Raw genomic sequence first — 17,154 nt, 5'->3', positions numbered from 1 at the left:
TGTAGATATTTAAACTAATTTGAAATTGAATAAGTAGGCACATTCTACAATAAGTGTCTACTATGCACAATCAAAATCGAAATCAAGTTAAAAGATATGTTGATTATTATATACTTAATTCTCACATAAATTTAGATAAAATTCAAATTCAATCTATTCCAATAAAAACCTACGCCACGATAGAAAAAAAAGAGTAAAATAATGAGTGGGCATCTATTATATGCCAATAAGGCCCCAATTCTTGACGTAGACCGTAGTTGTACATGCTTAATAATTTAATTGGTAAGTTTGCATGTATAAATTTGAACTTATTTTGATTAAATTATTTCGAATTTGCTTTTACTTTATCAATAAATCAAAGCGTAAACTGGGAGTAGGTGGAGTCGGGTCAAACCATATATTCCATCGGATCATTCTGCTCTGTTCTTCACATTGAAACTGAAATACCCTTTACTCTTCTCTTTCTCATTTCGCAAAATTCATACTTCAAACTCTGCATCTCCAATGGCTTCTTTGGCTGCGCTCAATTCTAACCTCTTCAATGGAGGTTGCCTTTGGAAGTATCAAGTATGTATTCCAAAGTCTCAATTTTGAATCCTGCTTTTGTATTATTGTACCCAAAATTAGGCTTCATGTATTCTCTATATCTGTATTTAGATAGTTCAAATGAAATATACCGTACAATTTTTCTTTCTGATTAGACAAGTGATTTGTAGGACGAACTGAAGGTTTCTAAGGCTGGTAAGCTCAGAATTAGAGTTACTTCCATGGCGTCATCATCACCAGCGCAAAGCTTGCAGTTTGCAGATGGTAAAGCTAACAAATTGGACAAATTGCGTGTTGGTGTGCTAGGTGCTAGTGGCTACACTGGTTCAGAGGTGAGTACAAGCCCTTTGTTGATGCTAGTGTCGCACTTTAGCTTTATATTCTACTTCTATTTTTTTTTAATCTTTTTAGAAAAATAAATAATAAAAAACTTGCGTTTGGTTCTGTGAACTTTGAAAAGAATAAGCCTAAAAATAAGATTTTAAAGTTATTACTCTTTTGACAGCAATCCAGTTATTATGTTTGACAAACGATGTCTATTGCTCTTCCGCTAAAAGTTAGTTTTTGGAGTGTTTCATTGTTTCATTTTGATTGCCTTTTTTTTTTTTAAAAAAAAAAATAATAATAAAGAAAACAAAATTCCAGTAATTCATTGTTTCTTCTGAGAACAAATTTAAGGTGCCAGTAATTCCCTTTATTTATATTTTTATTTATTTGTCTCAGATGCATTCAAAAAGTTGCTCTAATACTTTTAAAACTGAGCTCTACAAACATGTGGAGATGTAAACCCAAAAAATAAGAATAATATTAATAAACGACAAACTTCAATTTTTGGTAAAAGTGGTGAACCTGGATCATTGTTTGAGACTCTGTAGATGCAGTTGTTCTGAACTTGGCACATGCGAGGTTTGTGCTTTAAGGTACAACTGGAAATTACATTTGCTACTACATTACTGATTGTTGTGTGCTGTTAAAACAACCAAGATGGTTTGAATACTTCTTAATATGGAAGATGAATCTTCCATTTCTTCCAAAAATTTGTCTGGATAGTCAAATCATTTTTTTTTGAGATTTTACGTAGTGGAAGAATATACCTATTATTCTAAATTATGATATACTCAGTAAGGATATTTTCAGCATTGGAAGTTATGCGTTGTATGTGAGATGAAACATTCTGGAAGATGAATAAGAGTATAGTATTTCCTCCCATTATAATTTTAATTATGTATAAAAAATTAAACGTAGCTAGAACATTAATGGCCCTTTTCTGTACCCCTTTATGCGATTCAGTTAATCTTCTGTATCTGCAGTGCGATATCATGCCATTTTGGGTAATTTTTCTTGTTTACCATCATGTTCTTGTTTTCACTTATATATTGTTAGCTTGGTTCTGTGATTATCACTTGACAAAAATAAAATTTGTTGCAGATTATTAGACTCCTGCGAAATCATCCATATTTTCAGATTACTTTGATGACGGCTGACAGGAAAGCTGGCCAATCAATCGAATCTGTTTTCCCTCACCTGGTCACACAAGTATGTATCTTTATATTTGCACGATTGTATTCTTTCTTGTTCACTTCAATTTTGAATTAGTTTGATATAGGATTCTAAAGTATGATATTGTTTGATAAATACTTATGGATATGTTTTGCTATTGTTATTTTTTGCTTGACTTTCTGACTAAATGAAAGTATCATGAAGGAGATTGAGTCTCTTCTATATCTAGCTCTTTTATTAGAATGTTGTAAGATCATTTTCAATCCTGCTCTTTTCATTCTGAGGGAAAGGATTGTTCACTTCAATTAAGCTCACGAAGTATTGATTTTACTATTCACATATAGGATCTACCAAATCTAGTCGCTGTTAAAGATGCAGATTTCTCTGCTGTGGATGCTGTTTTTTGTTGTTTACCACATGGTACAACTCAGGTTTGTAGCTATTTCATATCTTGGATTTCCCAAAATCAATCAGCATCATATTGAAGGAATAGTGGTTTCACTTTGTCTATCATAATTTCTAATGGAGATTCGGAGCCTTGCATTTATGTTTTTATTTTTGTTAATTACTTACATTTTGCAGGAAATTATCAAAAGTCTTCCAACAAATCTAAAAGTTGTTGATCTATCTGCGGTAGGCATTCAGTTCAGACTTGATACTTTCGTTGTACTTAAAATAGTTTCTTTACTCTGCATCTCATACATTTTCTATATTTACTGTTGTCATGATGGTCATGTAGGACTTCAGATTGCAAGATATAGCTGAGTATGAGGAATGGTATGGCCAGCCTCACAAAGCAACAGCTTTGCAGGTAGAGTAGTTGGTTTATTTTCTCCCTCCTTAGTACTTCCAGAAAAATGAAAAAGAAAAAAGAACTTCATGTTTGATGCAGATATATAATGTTATATCACCCATCAAATGAATAGATTAATAAATAAATAAATAAATGTATATATACATACACACACTCAAAATGTTATGTGAAGGTGTACATCCAGGAGGCATAACCAGAAAATTTGGAGTCTCATATGTGAAATGAGAGAATTTTCCCTTTAGTATTCCTAATATATCTCTTTGTAGCCAACATAAGCTCACATTTTCAACTGATGCAGAAAGAAGCAGTCTATGGCTTGACTGAGATTTCAAGGAGAGAAATTCAAAGTGCACGTCTAGTTGCAAATCCTGGCTGTTATCCTACATCTGTTCAACTTCCTCTTATTCCCTTGATAAAGGTTTGTGTCTAAGTTGAAAAACAAAGCATATCTTCTATTGCATGCATTATGAGTTTGTCAAGATTTCTTGAAATGGAAGGATCTACGTATAGGCCTCCTTTGTTGGAAAATCTGAATTTTAAATGAATCATCCCTTATACAACTATAAGAAGAAAAAATCTTCTCAAAAATAACCTTTCATTTGACCTGCTTCTCATGGTTTTTTATCTGTGTCCTGTTAACCTTTAGACTATCGTATCTACAACGAATATTCAGCTGTTTTTTAATCAAAAGCTAGTTTCAGACATCCTGGGAAAGCAATTCCAATGTTTGTGTAACTTCTTTAGTCATCCAGAAGCACCTTTCTTAAATTTTTTTTTTTCTATAATTTAGTGGAAACATATTCCAATGAGCAAGTATCTGACTAAATTCTAAGGTTCTACTGTAGGGGAATTCAAAGCTGTATTGTGGCTTTGAAAGTGTCTTTGACAAGAGGTTTTCTTTTTCTTCCAGTTTCTAATATCTGAAGTCATGGGTTTCTTCTATAATGTTCTGAAAATCTTATGATCCCTCTTTCTTGAGAAAAATGGTTTTCCTCTTGTCCTTGATTCTGAATGAGCAAGAGATTCCTCTGTAAGCTCAGGGATGCAAGTTGTTTTTTCTCAGAAAAATGGCATCCTACATGCCAGCTCGTTTTACAAAATATGACTGAAAATTTGTGTTTAAGACGTCCCCTTTTGGTTGAGAACTTGAACATCTGTATTCTAATGTATTTAGTTTTTCCTTTCTTGTGTTTTTTCCATGGCTCACTCTTGGTTGATTCTCTCTTTATATTTGCAGTCCAACTTCATTGAAGTAAGAAACATAATTATTGACTCAAAATCTGGTGTTAGTGGAGCAGGTTTTGTACTTTCTGTACCCTTTCCTAGTCATGACTGCCACTGGTAGACTTTAGTAGTAGTAACTGGCTTCTCAAACTTTATCTTGCAGGTCGTGGTGCAAAAGAAGCAAATTTGTACACTGAAATAGCCGAAGGAATACATTCTTATGGTATAACCAGACATCGGCATGGTCAGTGATCCATTTTAGCTGTGCAAATAATGAAGCTTTATTTGTTAATCCAAATTGTCTAAGTTATTGTTTCTTAATTTTTATAATGGAAACATTTACAAATTTGAGAGCTACATTAGAATTAGTCCCTCCGTTTCAATCGAAGTGTCTTAGTTTGATTGAGCACACAATTAAGAAATAAAGGGAGGCTTTTGAACCTTGTGGTCCAGTACTTCAAATATTATGGTCTTAAACTTGCCCTGTAGAATGTTATAATTGAAAAAACATACTAAATATATGAAGGGACTCTTTTTGGGACAGACCAAAAAACAAAGTAAGACATGGAAATGGGACAGAGGGAGTATCAAAAATTGACAATTCATCTCACCTTAACATGATACTCCATCGGACCTAGCTGAAGGTTGAACCAATTCAGAAATGGATAAAATGTATTTTAAGAACTTATACATCAAAATATTATAAGTCTATTCATAAAAAATAAAAAAAGAGCAAACTTCATCTGTCTTTTTAAATAGCAATAGCATCACTCTTTCTTAGAAGGTTAGAAACAGTATTTTGCTGTAAAATGAAAGACTATTATTAAGCCAATACACTAGGATCAATAACAATACTCATTATTTGATGAATATTGTAATCTATTTTGTAATTAACCTTAGTTTAGAAGTAATCTTTTGTCAGAGATGCCCAAAAACTTTTAACTTAATGGTGCTGGTGGAGTGACTCTGGTTCTGCATGAAGTTCATCTGTTTATCTCTTCCATGTGCCTGTTTGTATCATCTAATGTACCTCAAGAATTCAGAACTCCGAAAACTAGTAGTTCATGCTGACAAAATCTCCATTCACCTGAGTTTTGCTTCAGAATTTCTTATCAAGTGTAATCTTACTAGTGAGAGTTCTGATATTATTTACAGTGCCAGAGATTGAACAAGGATTATCAGAAGCTGCAAATTCAAAAGTTACTGTTAGCTTCACTCCACATCTTATGCCAATGGTAATAGATGAACCCAGTCTAGTTTGTTTAGCCTTCCTGCTCAGCAAGTCATTCGCTTAGGATGTTTTTTTATCTGTTCCTTTTGTGCTACAGAGCCGTGGTATGCAATCGACTATTTATGTGGAAATGGCTCCAGGCATGACAACTCAGGATTTGAAAGATCACCTTGGTAACTACTATGAGGTATGTTCTTCCTGCCGCATTACCTGAGCAGCATTTTATTCATGGATTTCATTTCCATTTTTGTTTCTGCACATTGACCAATAGAACTCCATTTCTCCTGTTAGTATTTTCCTCAATTGATTCTGTTTTCAGTGTATTGTGAGGTTGCTTACGATTATGACATCCCAATATTTTCTTTCCTTTTCAAATTTGTAAGAGTTCTCATTTTTTATAGAAGGCTTTACACTACTCTTTGTGATTCTTAGATACCGTTTGTAGTTGTAACTGGAATTAGGATGTTGTTGACTTAATGTATATTACATTGTATCCCACCCACATAAGAGTTTGAGATATATATCTTTGTGCGAGTAGAGCAGTTATCCTGTTTTTTCTGGAGTCCAAAAAAGTAGTTACGATATATCATTCCATCTGCATATGCAAAGTAAAATGGTTATGTTTCTCGTTAGGTTGATTAATATATGTATGTATTTCGCTTTCTCCAGCATGAAGAATTTGTGGTGTTGCTGAAGAACAAAGAAGTTCCCCATACTCGACATGTTAGAGGATCAAATTATTGCCTCATGAATGTATTTCCAGACCGGATTCCTGGGAGAGCAATAATAATATCTGTTGTAAGTTTTGTAGAATTTTTTTGTACACTATCTGATATTTTTGTTAGATTGGGTGTTGGTTATTAAATTTGAACTCCCAATTGCCTTTTGTAGATTGATAATCTTGTTAAGGGAGCTTCTGGACAAGCCTTACAAAATCTTAACTTAATGATGGGAATTCCAGAGAACTTGGGACTCGGTTGCCTGCCTCTGTTTCCGTAGAACAATTTTTGTGTTTCAGTTCTCCTGATGGTAAAGCTCTTTCGTCTTGCAATTGCTTTTTTGTGAAGCAACATGAGTATGTATGTACTGGTACTAGTTAAAATCTGCCCGTTCTGCACAAGTTTTTCAATTAAGTAACGAAATAATCATTTTTCTCGATTTTTTTTCTCTATGCTTGTAATTTGAATTAGGTTTTATGTAGAATATTGTTGAGTTGCACCCAAGGTGAGGCCTAATAGTCTATAAAGTGGACCGAGCATCATAAGGTCTCAGATTCAATTCCCCGCAAAGACTAAACTCTTAAGTGATTTCTTCCCCCAAAAAGAATATTGATGAGTCAAATTATGCATCTTGATGCTCAAATTCAAGTATCAACTTCAGATATTTTCAATTTGTCCATACTCTGCTAGACCTGATTCTAGCTGATCTAGTCACTGAGAGCAAATAATGGTCCAAAGAGCCTTATAAACTCTTTGGTTTAGTTACCACTCTGTCCCCCTCCCATGGTTGAGCAATATGTCGGAATCCGTATATGATTTGAAAGGCAGCCCTGAACATCTTTTGACATTTCTGTTTTCTTTTGTATCCAGCCTTCCTTGCAGGTATTTGTGAAGTCATATTATTTTCCAACAAGTTTTGCTTGCTGTAGAAGTTTTGGGCTCCCGGCTTAGTCATCAGTTGTATCCTACATTATTTAAATCCCCAGAAGGAAATTATGTGCCATAGATAAAGTTGAACAGGGGTGGATGTGGGTGCTGTATTGTATCCATTTTTTTTCTCTCCTTTTGTTTAGTCTTGTTCATGCAAAGCAATTAACCCCACGGCGTTGGCAACTTGGAGTCATATTTGAATAAAACCAAATAATGTCAAGTATGGACCAGTAATGCGCATTTTACTAAGAGTTTTGTACTAAATCATTTTGGTCATATTTTTGGCAAATTACTACCTTTTTCTAATGAAACTAATCAAAATTAAATTAACTATCAAATGATCATGTCTAAATAATCGTTAACAAAAACCAAGTAATAATTTCCTTCTAAAATGGAACATCTAAGGAGAAGTTAAAAGAGAATAGTGGGCGGGCTCGATATTCATCGGAAAAAAATAATCAATCTTAAACTCAAAACTAGATAATGTTTATGACTTCTTTAATTTTCAAAAGGAAAAGGGACTAATTTGTGACTCGGGTATGATATATTCTTCGTTAAAAACAATAATTCTAAAATTCATCTTTTTTTTAGTTCCAAAAATTGCATGTTTCTTGAAAAGAACACCTTACCTGTTTTGCTTACCCCTGCAAATTAAAAAAATGGATAAAGTAAATTTTAAGGACACGTGGCAGCCAATTTACAAGTATTTTTATTTTAAAATAAACTAATTCAATATGACTTAAATTATAAAATGGGGGTATATTCGTCTTTTTCTATTTCAATTTCTTTTAAATACACGGCCCATCTAAGGAGTGGGTATTACCCGGATCCGGCACCACTCTCCCAAGCTCCAAGAACCCATCCCTTAAACCCCTCAATTTCATGTGGAGAAGACCTTATCTTTCATGGCAGTTACACAAACCCAGTTCCCTGCTATGATGGCTCTCAAACTCAATTCTCCACTCGCTAATGGTGTTCAGGTGACCAACATTACCTACTTCCTTTAATATATTTTCCCCATTATTATTAGACTTCGTTTTCTTCCATGTATATAAATTGAGAATTGCACCCACTTATAGAGTTCTGGTTTTTATTGAATTCCTTAAATTCGTGGCGTAGACATATGTGTTTCTTGAAATATTTAAGCATGTATCTGATTCTGGATTTAAAGAATTGGATTTCTTGGCAATTAGTGGAATGTTTCTTTATTTATGGCACAGAGACATTTTGTATTGTTTGTGTTCACTCTACCCTACTTGTGGAATTATTCTGGGTATGTTGTTGTTGATATATTTTCATATCCATGTAGAGCTGGTTGTTGAAACTTGATAGGCTCTTCTGTTTGTTCTTCTTTAAGTCATTTGTTCAGCTTCTTGTTGTATGGAAACCATGATAATTCTATGTTTACATCCAAATGGGAATGTACGCTTACTTCATTCCATTTTTTGTTTGATAATTTAATTTGAGAAAGTTTGTAGCCCTTCATTTGGATTACTAGGTTAGTGGTTGTTCTTTGCCCAGTGCCCACTACTACTAGTACAATTACTATTGTTTCTTTTTTTTTTTGGTTCTTTTCTTGCTTTTGTTGCTCTTACTTTATTGTTATCGTTGTCGTTCTTGTTATTCATCTTTTCCTTGTTTGCTTCTTTTCTCCGGTTTACGCAATCTGGATGACAGTCTCATTCTATCTTTGGCAGATTTTACCATTGTTGATTAAGTCTAGTACGTGCTATTTGAGCATCAGATCAAATGGGACACGTCCGATTTCAAGACCTAAAATAATCTGCAATATGAACATAGCAGCTGGACGATCAGATGAACCTCACAAATTTAACTTGGAGAACGTAATAGACCAGGCAAGGAAATTGTGGGACAATACTCCTGCACCTGTCAAGAGTTTCCCTTGGAATAGAGCTCTGGACCATTTTGTTCAACTTATTCTTGACATTGTTTTGACAGTTACCAAATATTTGTATGTACCCGTACTTGTAGTTACCTCAATCAGTGAGTTGTCTTACTGTGCACATGAGAGGAAGCTTTATATCACCCTGCTTCCTTTTCTTGCTGGTGTTGCTATTGCTGGCATCTTAAAGTCAGCAGCTTTGGAGTCATCTCCATATCTCAAGGTGATCGTTTTTGCTCTACATTGCACATGAAATTCCAGTAGAAGACTGTTGATGGTTAAATTCCATGTTGCTGATACAGTTCTGATTCATGCATGTTGTTAAAGTGTGTGAACATCTCATCTAAAAGCTTGTGTTGTAGGGGAAAGCTCACTTTCGTTTTACTTAATTATGTCTTCTACATAAATAATATATCAAATATTACCAATTTAAATGCATCTATTAGATCATTTCTCAAACAAAACGAAAATCTATTAGATTCCCTCTAGAGTTTCACTACCTAGTTGGTAAAACTTAGAAACTAAATTGAAAAAATGTTCGCAATTATTTTCTACAATAACAGACTCTTCCGTCTCTATGTTATTCTGTTTGCATATCCTTGTTACTTTTTCCTGCTAACTTCAACTTATCCCGGTTTGGCTTTTTGCAATGATGGTCACATGTTTGCGCTATATGTGTAGAATTGTTCTGCTGCTTTGTCCAAGAATAGAACGACATGAACGGATTCTGGTTGTGTTCTGACATGTTTCTTGCTCTGTTTACAATGTTAGAATGCAGATGTTCCTTGGCATTTGATCGTCATTGGCCTTTTCTTCACACTGCTAAAGTTGCCAGGACCATATTATCCATATTGGGGTCGAATTTTTATCCCACACCTTGCAAATGGGGCATTGTTCAGGACTTTGTGGTTTGCTTTCCTCTGGTATAGAAGGCCTAGGAAGTCAGCAGAAACGACGCTGCCTGATTCAGTAGTTGCTGATCCTGAACAGAATAGACTGTAGTAACTTTTTGGCGACAAGTATTTGAACCGGTAATAATATTTGTTCTCCTAAAATTAAATTCATTTCCGTATTGAAACTCGCTGCTACTTTGTGCCCTAAAAATGATACATGCACTTTTCTTTTGGTTATCAATAAAGAAAAATAATACAGGTGCCAATACTTGACAATTGGTGTTTTATGAATGAGAAAGGGAGAAAATTTTGCTGGGCGTTTTATTTGCTTGAGACATATTTTTGTCTACTGTAAGGTTCATGTTTGCTCTTTTCATATTTCAAGGGTCAAAGGGAATCTTGAATGCAATCTTTTGCACTTGGTAGTAGTAAGTCTGCCTGCACTGAATCTCGGTCTATAAAAGGTTTCCATTAATGATAATAGATTAATAGTTCTGAGAGTCAAAACTCGTATTCCTTGTGAAGTGCATTAAGCTAAATTTGTGCCCTTTTTTACTTCCTTTCCAATTAAATGAATGTCCTCTATGCTAAGGTCTTGATTGTAATGCTTACTCAGAGAAGAGGTTTCTCTTGGCAGCTCTTGAATACTTTCAGCAACAATTTGAGCTTCCAACTTCAAAGGCTGTTTGAAATACATTTAGGCTTAATGTAAATGTTATGATGACAAAGACATCCAATAATGTGTGGTTTCTTAACTATGCTTAAGTATACTTGTAATCCCTTTATAATAGTCTCTGTGATTAAGGTTTCTCTTCAATATTTGACCATTTAAGTAATTGACTTAACCTTTTGATGTGGAATTCTTCAATTATAAATCTCTAAAATGTTGTTAATAGAAACACGAGTTGCCTTTAATATTCAAACTGTTAAATGTTGTCAGGACAGCAATGCAAGTGATTCTTTGTTTTGGGTATCACTGTGTTGCCATTGGAAGTTTCTTTCATAGTTTAGGAAATATGATATTTGCAAGCCAGTATTGTTGACTGATGAAATTATTTTTATTAGGGGCAAATCGCTACTTTTGGCAAATTTTACTACAGCAATCAATTGATTGGCTATTGGACGACCGAGTTCTAAGGTATTTGGTTTTCGCTTCAGGAGGGGCTTTGGTTTTTAGTTCTAGTGCAGAAAGTGAAAGCTTCTTTGCAATTGAAAAATAGGTACCGCAGTTAATAATTGTCATTGTAAACATTTTTATATTTATCCTCAGTGTACACGTCCTTTCACAGAAGTATATCTCTGCTGTATTGCTTTTACTTTGTTCTCACTGTAATTGGATTCCTATGAGTTTTGAGGTTATCCATTTGGAAAAAAGACCTCTTGCCATTGACTTGATGCCCCTGCATGACTGAGGTTTTCTCTGGATTGGGAGGTGACATTTATCATACGCGTCGAGCATGGTAGGACAGTAGAAGTGCTCCTTATGAGAGGGAATGTTCTCAGATTGTGGAGCATATCTGAACTGATAACGAAAATATGTGCAAAGTTTGCAGGTGACATTGTGTTCAGTCTCTTACGTCATCTTAGATAGATATTATTGGAACCTTGATGGTAAGTATGGAAGTGGAGCATGTGATAAACAGTAGACCAGAACGGTAAAAGAAGATTCAATAGATTATTTGAGCACCCAAGTTTGGTATAATCCAAGTTTGAGTTGGTAAAGAGGGCATTTGAGTTATCCACCATTTTAAGTCCTTTCTGATTCTAAGCTTCTTACAAACAGTCAAACCCTTAGTTGTTAATCTCTGGCTTAAGAATAAGGTTGAAAGATAACACAACAAGATAAACAGGGTACTTAATAAGCATTTAAATCATCTCTAGAATAATATTTGAATCAAATCAGGATACATTTATTTGATAAAACTCAAAAGTATAGTTAGTTGTTACAGAAGCTAAGAGGGGCATTCCCCTGTACATATATATGAATCACTCAGGGCCTACTCTTTGAACCCATACTATTTACTGAGATGTAACTGAACATAAACAACTATCTTAGACGAAGAGTAAATGCCTCACAATAGAAGACATGTCTTTGACTCCTCCATGGTTCCTGGAATGATGCCCTTCTAATGCTGCTGTATCTTCTCCAAACTTGGATTCTGGAAATATGAACCCTTTATGGCTGAAGAGTGTATCAATCAGGTTCTCCAAAGCCTCAGGGGTCAGTTGAAATCCATCCCAATGTATATAAGAAGCCCTATCAGAACATGTAGCAGCTCCGTCATCTCCACACATCTTTTGCATATCAAAGTTGAACAGACCATCACCACTGCCACAACATGCCTTCATCAAAGTATTCTTTTTGAATCCTAGAAAGGTATGGTTCTTTAGAAGGTCCATGAACGCTTTGTAGTAATCTGCATATATGATGTGAACATCAGGGTATTTCATACGCAGCTCCAGAATTGCTTGCCAAAGGTGATCATTGTGAAGCTTTGCGAACATATTCAGTCCCTTGTGGCATCTGCTTTTGTCAATTGAATCGCCCTCAGTAAACAGAGTCCGATAACCCGGAAAGCAGCCCATGGGTACAATTCCAGAAACCACAACAGTTTTTGCTTCAGCTTCTTTGACGAGTCTTTCTACTGAATTCTTAATGGTCTCCACCACTTCAGGCACGAGATGGGACACCTCAGAAATAGATTTTCCATGTAAGAAGGCCTGCTTGTAGTCGTTGATGCTGGGTTGATCCATAAAGATGAGTGCCTTCTGAAGAAGCTTGTTTTTTCCACAGTCATGAAAGCTGAAGCAATGTTTATAAAAGACCTTCATGAATGTGACAATCTGTGATGGGTCATGAGACTGAGAAGGTGGTGGGATGCCATTCTTGAGGAAGAAAAAGGGTTTCATGATGGTTGCTCCAGGGGTCGCAAAATTCAGGCCAGACTCTACGAATTCAGTGCCTTCTTGAGTGTAGGGTTGTGGAGAAGGCAAATTGAGGGTCACAGCAATATGATTAGCTGATGATGATGACAAAGAAGAATCAGCATCCCCTAAATTGTACATGGAATCAAACGGACCAAGTGGTACCGCTTCTTTCGCTATAGTGAAAGAAGAAACAATAAGAAGACAGGAAGAGAGTAACAACAAGATCAATAAACAACGGCTGCTGCATTGGTAAGAAGCCATCAAAGCAGAGAAAGAGAAAGAAATTAAGGAGAACAAAAGAGATTAGGGTTGTAAGGCAAAACTATGAGGAGACGTGAAAAAGATACTATATTTATAGAAGGTAACATCTTTCCTAAAGTTGATAGGAATTAAAATTTGTTGATTATAATTCGTTTCCTTAATGGATTAGGATTAGAATTATATAGTTTTTGGGTAGAAATTTACCGACTTTTGTTTTTTATAGAAACCAAATTCTCCAATTTTAACCTTTCCATATCTTGTAAAGAGACTGAATTCTCTTTTCCTTTTTTACAAAAACGAATAAGGAAAATAAAAGAGATATAATATCTTTCTAGTATATTCTTTCAGGGAGCCAAAAAAAAGAAAATAAAACTGGTTCTTGAAGGAAGGAAGTTGAAGAAACAAGGAAATTTTGTTCTTTCTTGCTGTCTCTTGGTAATCATTAGTCACTGCAACATGTTTTGCAACTACAAAGATTGAAACCATGTAATCGCGATGCATAGTGATTTCTGAGTATCAGTTTTTGCTAGCAAATCTCTTGCAAGAACTGACTCAAAGAAGCATGACATCTGGAAAAAAAAATGATATTGCAGTTACAAGGAACAACACGGTATTAATAATGTTCAATAGAGGAGGATGGATGCAATTTGCTTCAAAAGAATATAGTTTGTAATAATTCTCAGGTAAGTAGGAATGTTTGTGTTGATTTATCGTACAATAAATGATATGAACACAACATATTTCTGATTATTCAAACCAGCTCTTAGCTATATACCTCCATAATCACTAAACATAATTGCACATTCCATCATTATGATCTAATCCAAATTTTATTAATCTTCTGTTTCTTCTCTTTCTCGTGGAACTGCACCAAAGTTCTTAATAAGTAAGTCCACAATAAGTGGTACTAATTCATCACAAGGAACTGCCTTCTTGTATACTTCACCCAAATGTGAGTCACTCCCTATTCTGCCTCCTAAGAAAACATCGGCGCCTTCCACAGTCTTCTTGTCTTTATCTCTAGTCAGGCATCCCATGAATCCAATGTCTGCAACTTGAACTTGTGCACACGTATTTGGGCAGCCTGTCCAGTGCATCCTTACTGGCCTCGTTAGAGATACTTGCCTTTGAACCTCTTCGGTGATCTTCAGGGAACGAGCTTTCGTTTCAATAATGGCTTGTCCACAAAACTGGTTACCAGTACAAGCCACTAAACCTTTCATGAGAATAGGTGGATCAGGTGAAAATTTGCTCAAAATAGGCTCTTTTAGCAGTGCGTCAATCTTTGAGTTCTCAATGTTGGGAATAATAATGTTCTGTTCCACAGTCAGCCGTAGCTCTCCTGAGCCGTACTCATCAGCCAAACGAGCTAGATCATCCATGTCGTCTGCTTGGACACGACCCACTGGAATGTGAAGACCAATAAAGCTATAGCCTTCCTGTTTCTGTGGATGTACACCAAGATAATCTCTTCTTTCCCATTGTTTCTGAACCAAGTCTTCCGGAGATGCTCTCTCTAGCTCTTGCTGAGGCATTCTCTTTACGACCTCTGCCCTGAATCCTTCTACACCCTGCATTAGTTGAAATTGGAGCAAGTTTAACGAAAATTCTGATAAGGCATGTGACAGATACCCTTCAATCAGTTTTCACCATTACATGAAGTAGGACTTGCTACAGAAAACTATCAAATTAGAAAACTTTGTTGAGGCCAATTGTTAAAACTTAAGACAAAATATGCATGAAAATGGTCAATGTATCACTCACCAGTTCATCGATCAACCACATCATTCTACACTTCTGCCTGTTCCCTCTGAACCCAAGGTCTCTAAAAGCTTCCAGTATTGCCTTGCAAACCGGAACAACATCATCGGCTGGAACCCATGCATCAAGAGGAATTGCCTCATCACATCTTTTGGCACTGAAGAACCCTCCCACAAGCAGGTTGAATCCAAATCGTCCATCTTTTATGGCAGGCATGTATGCAAGATCATTGATATGAGGGTGCTCATAAAGATCATGAGACCCTACTACACACGGATTCCACTTCCTTGGCCTACAAACATTGCAAATTGAAACCACTCTAATTTTCTCACACAACAAAATGATTATAGCATAGGAAAACCTATATTCTGTGTATGGAAGACTTACAAGTTAGAAACAGCCGGATTGCCTCGTGAATTACCAGTGATAAATTGGGAGAGCAAATTAGTGTAAGGTCTTGTGTCAACTATTTCTTCAGGATCAATTCCAGCCAGAGGATTTCCAACTGGATTCCTGACATTATCCATGCCACTCTGCAAACTAGTCAAGCCAACTTCTTCAAGTCCCTTTAGAATCTCAGGCACATCAGGCAGCACTACTCCACGAATCTGCCAATTTTGCCTTGTCGTAATATCAGCACATCCTTCCTCTCCATATTTCCTTATCACACTCGCCAAATATCGAGTCTGAGCACTTGTTGTTACTCCATTTGGAAGTTTCAACCTCATCATGAATCTCCCATCTGGTCACACAAATTTGGTAAAGAAAATCAGTGTTTTATAATGTAATATGGAGGGTTGAGATGTAGGTGATAGAGGCGGATGTTCTTGTGAAAAATGATGGATTCAACCCAATATAGATATGCATGTGAAAAATTATACTACCAAACCAAATACTCACTTTGTTCCAATTTATGTGTGTTATCGCTCAGATTTCGAGAGTCAAAACTTTTTACATTTGACTATGAATTTGGATATCAAATCTAATCACAAATTCATATTTAAAATTATTTAAACCCTCAAGTGTCATTGCCGTAACATATAGTATATATCGAGTTTCTGAATCTATAAAGTTTAAATTCTGAATCAACTTTTGATAGTTGAGTTAGTTATTACATATGGTGTGGAGTTGAGGTTGAGTACTTACATTGATTCTTTCTCCTATGGAAGAGGCCAAGCCACTTGAGCCTAACATCAATGTCATCCTTAGTAAGCTTTGATTGATCTATCTCTTCAATTGGAATCTTAGCTAACTCCTCAATACCATTTTCCATGAACAACTTCATAGGTTCCTTCTCAATCTTCACCTTCTCTTGAGGATTAATTCCTTGCCTAAACTGCTCTTTTAGTATCCAATATCCATCTTTTTCCTCAACTCTTGGTTCTAGTCTCTCAGCAGCAACCTCTGGAGGCCCCGCCGCAGCCACTGTCTGCGGCGGAGTTGCATTGAGCTTGACAATACTACTCTTGGAAAATCTAGTTGGATTTGGCAATGAAGGTGCCAAAAATTTGATAGAAAAAGATGCCATTTTGGAAGTTGCAAAAGAGATGTCAGAGCATTTTGTAGAGCTGTGGGAGTAAATGGATGTGTGGCAAAACGTTTAGTGGACTCTTGATTGTTGCAAAGGGTCGTTAATGTTAAAATAAGTTTGGACAAGAATTTTCCCTTTTACCGTTACACTTTTCAAACATTGTAGCAAGTTGGTGTCAGGTGACCATAAAAGGGGAATGGATACGGTGAAGTGAAATTTATAAATAATGTGTTATTGCAATGACCGAATTAATTAAGATTATTATACTAGAAAACAACATAAAATGGTATAGTTATTTAATAAACAACTTGGATATGGGTGAAATATAAATAAATAGTAATTTTTGAGGTTTCTTAAAAATGATTTAGTTAAGAGAGCAATTATGAAAAATTATAAAAGTATTGGTTATTAGTAACGTGGTCCAGTGCATAAGATTGTGAAGTTGGAACCTTAAGGTGAATATTGAATTCTAAATCGATGAGGCAACCTCTAATCTTGTATTCAAGAGATTCAAAATCTCTATATATTCGCTAATTATATATATATATATATATATATATATATATATATATAAATTTTATCGAGTATTTTCAGATGAACACGCTAAGCATATTTGGGGTGTGATTTTGTAAATTTAAGGGTACCCTTTTGGGAGTATGAATGGGTAAGAGAGGCGTGTGGCTATTGGTGATGATAAGAAATTAACTGGCTGGCCTCAGTTTTTCTACTTGACGGGAGCCCACTCTTCCTTGTCCTCGCATTCTTGGAATTCTACATCATAAGCAATAATTCAACTTCCTCCATTTCCAAAATACAAAGCTAAATACAAAGATGTTATATGATCACTAGATAAGAATTTTTATTTTCCTTATAAGAAAAAAAAACAAAGGAATCTTGTTAAATTTTTTCTTCA

General features: G+C 35.3%; 4 protein-coding genes across 5 annotated transcripts; 2 read left to right on the top strand and 2 right to left on the bottom strand.

The window, feature by feature from the left end:
• Positions 1-323: 323 nt before the first annotated feature.
• LOC101252029 (probable N-acetyl-gamma-glutamyl-phosphate reductase, chloroplastic) lies at positions 324-7,240 on the top strand. 2 transcript variants are annotated; one of them, XM_004230774.5, is made up of 14 exons: positions 324-567; positions 717-878; positions 1,975-2,082; positions 2,391-2,477; positions 2,629-2,679; positions 2,786-2,857; positions 3,159-3,278; positions 4,098-4,158; positions 4,248-4,328; positions 5,240-5,319; positions 5,413-5,502; positions 5,985-6,113; positions 6,207-6,344; positions 6,905-7,240. In XM_004230774.5, exons 1-13 carry the CDS (start codon positions 505-507, stop codon positions 6,312-6,314), a joined length of 1,212 nt encoding a protein of 403 aa, XP_004230822.1. In that variant the 5' UTR covers positions 324-504; the 3' UTR covers positions 6,315-6,344; positions 6,905-7,240. The 2 variants fall into 2 exon arrangements, with proteins under 2 accessions (XP_004230822.1, NP_001306256.1); NM_001319327.1 differs by lacking the exon at positions 6,905-7,240 and having other exon boundaries at positions 505-567; positions 6,207-6,314.
• Positions 7,241-7,773: 533 nt separating this feature from the next.
• Positions 7,774-11,150, top strand: LOC101251724 (uncharacterized). Its single transcript, XM_004230773.5, has 4 exons — positions 7,774-7,944; positions 8,662-9,090; positions 9,639-9,898; positions 10,826-11,150. The coding sequence occupies exons 1-3, from the start codon at positions 7,870-7,872 to the stop codon at positions 9,867-9,869; spliced, it is 735 nt and encodes a 244-aa protein (XP_004230821.2). The 5' UTR covers positions 7,774-7,869; the 3' UTR covers positions 9,870-9,898; positions 10,826-11,150.
• Positions 11,151-11,648: 498 nt separating this feature from the next.
• Positions 11,649-13,099, bottom strand: LOC101264163 (GDSL esterase/lipase At5g03980-like). Its single transcript, XM_004231363.5, has one exon. The coding sequence runs from the start codon at positions 12,947-12,949 to the stop codon at positions 11,813-11,815; it is 1,137 nt and encodes a 378-aa protein (XP_004231411.3). The 5' UTR covers positions 12,950-13,099; the 3' UTR covers positions 11,649-11,812.
• A 496-nt stretch (positions 13,100-13,595) lies between these two features.
• On the bottom strand, positions 13,596-16,331 carry nii1 (nitrite reductase). The gene is made up of 4 exons (NM_001346905.1): positions 15,857-16,331; positions 15,098-15,452; positions 14,714-15,002; positions 13,596-14,520 (listed from the first exon to the last, which is right to left on the bottom strand). The coding sequence occupies exons 1-4, from the start codon at positions 16,236-16,238 to the stop codon at positions 13,783-13,785; spliced, it is 1,764 nt and encodes a 587-aa protein (NP_001333834.1). The 5' UTR covers positions 16,239-16,331; the 3' UTR covers positions 13,596-13,782.
• Positions 16,332-17,154: the final 823 nt, after the last annotated feature.

The sequence above is a fragment of the Solanum lycopersicum genome, chromosome 1 (genome assembly GCF_036512215.1).
Source record: "Solanum lycopersicum chromosome 1, SLM_r2.1".
Classification (NCBI taxonomy): Eukaryota; Viridiplantae; Streptophyta; class Magnoliopsida; order Solanales; family Solanaceae; genus Solanum; species Solanum lycopersicum.
Note: the sequence above shows the minus strand (reverse complement) of the source record. Positions and strands in the feature narration are given on the sequence as shown.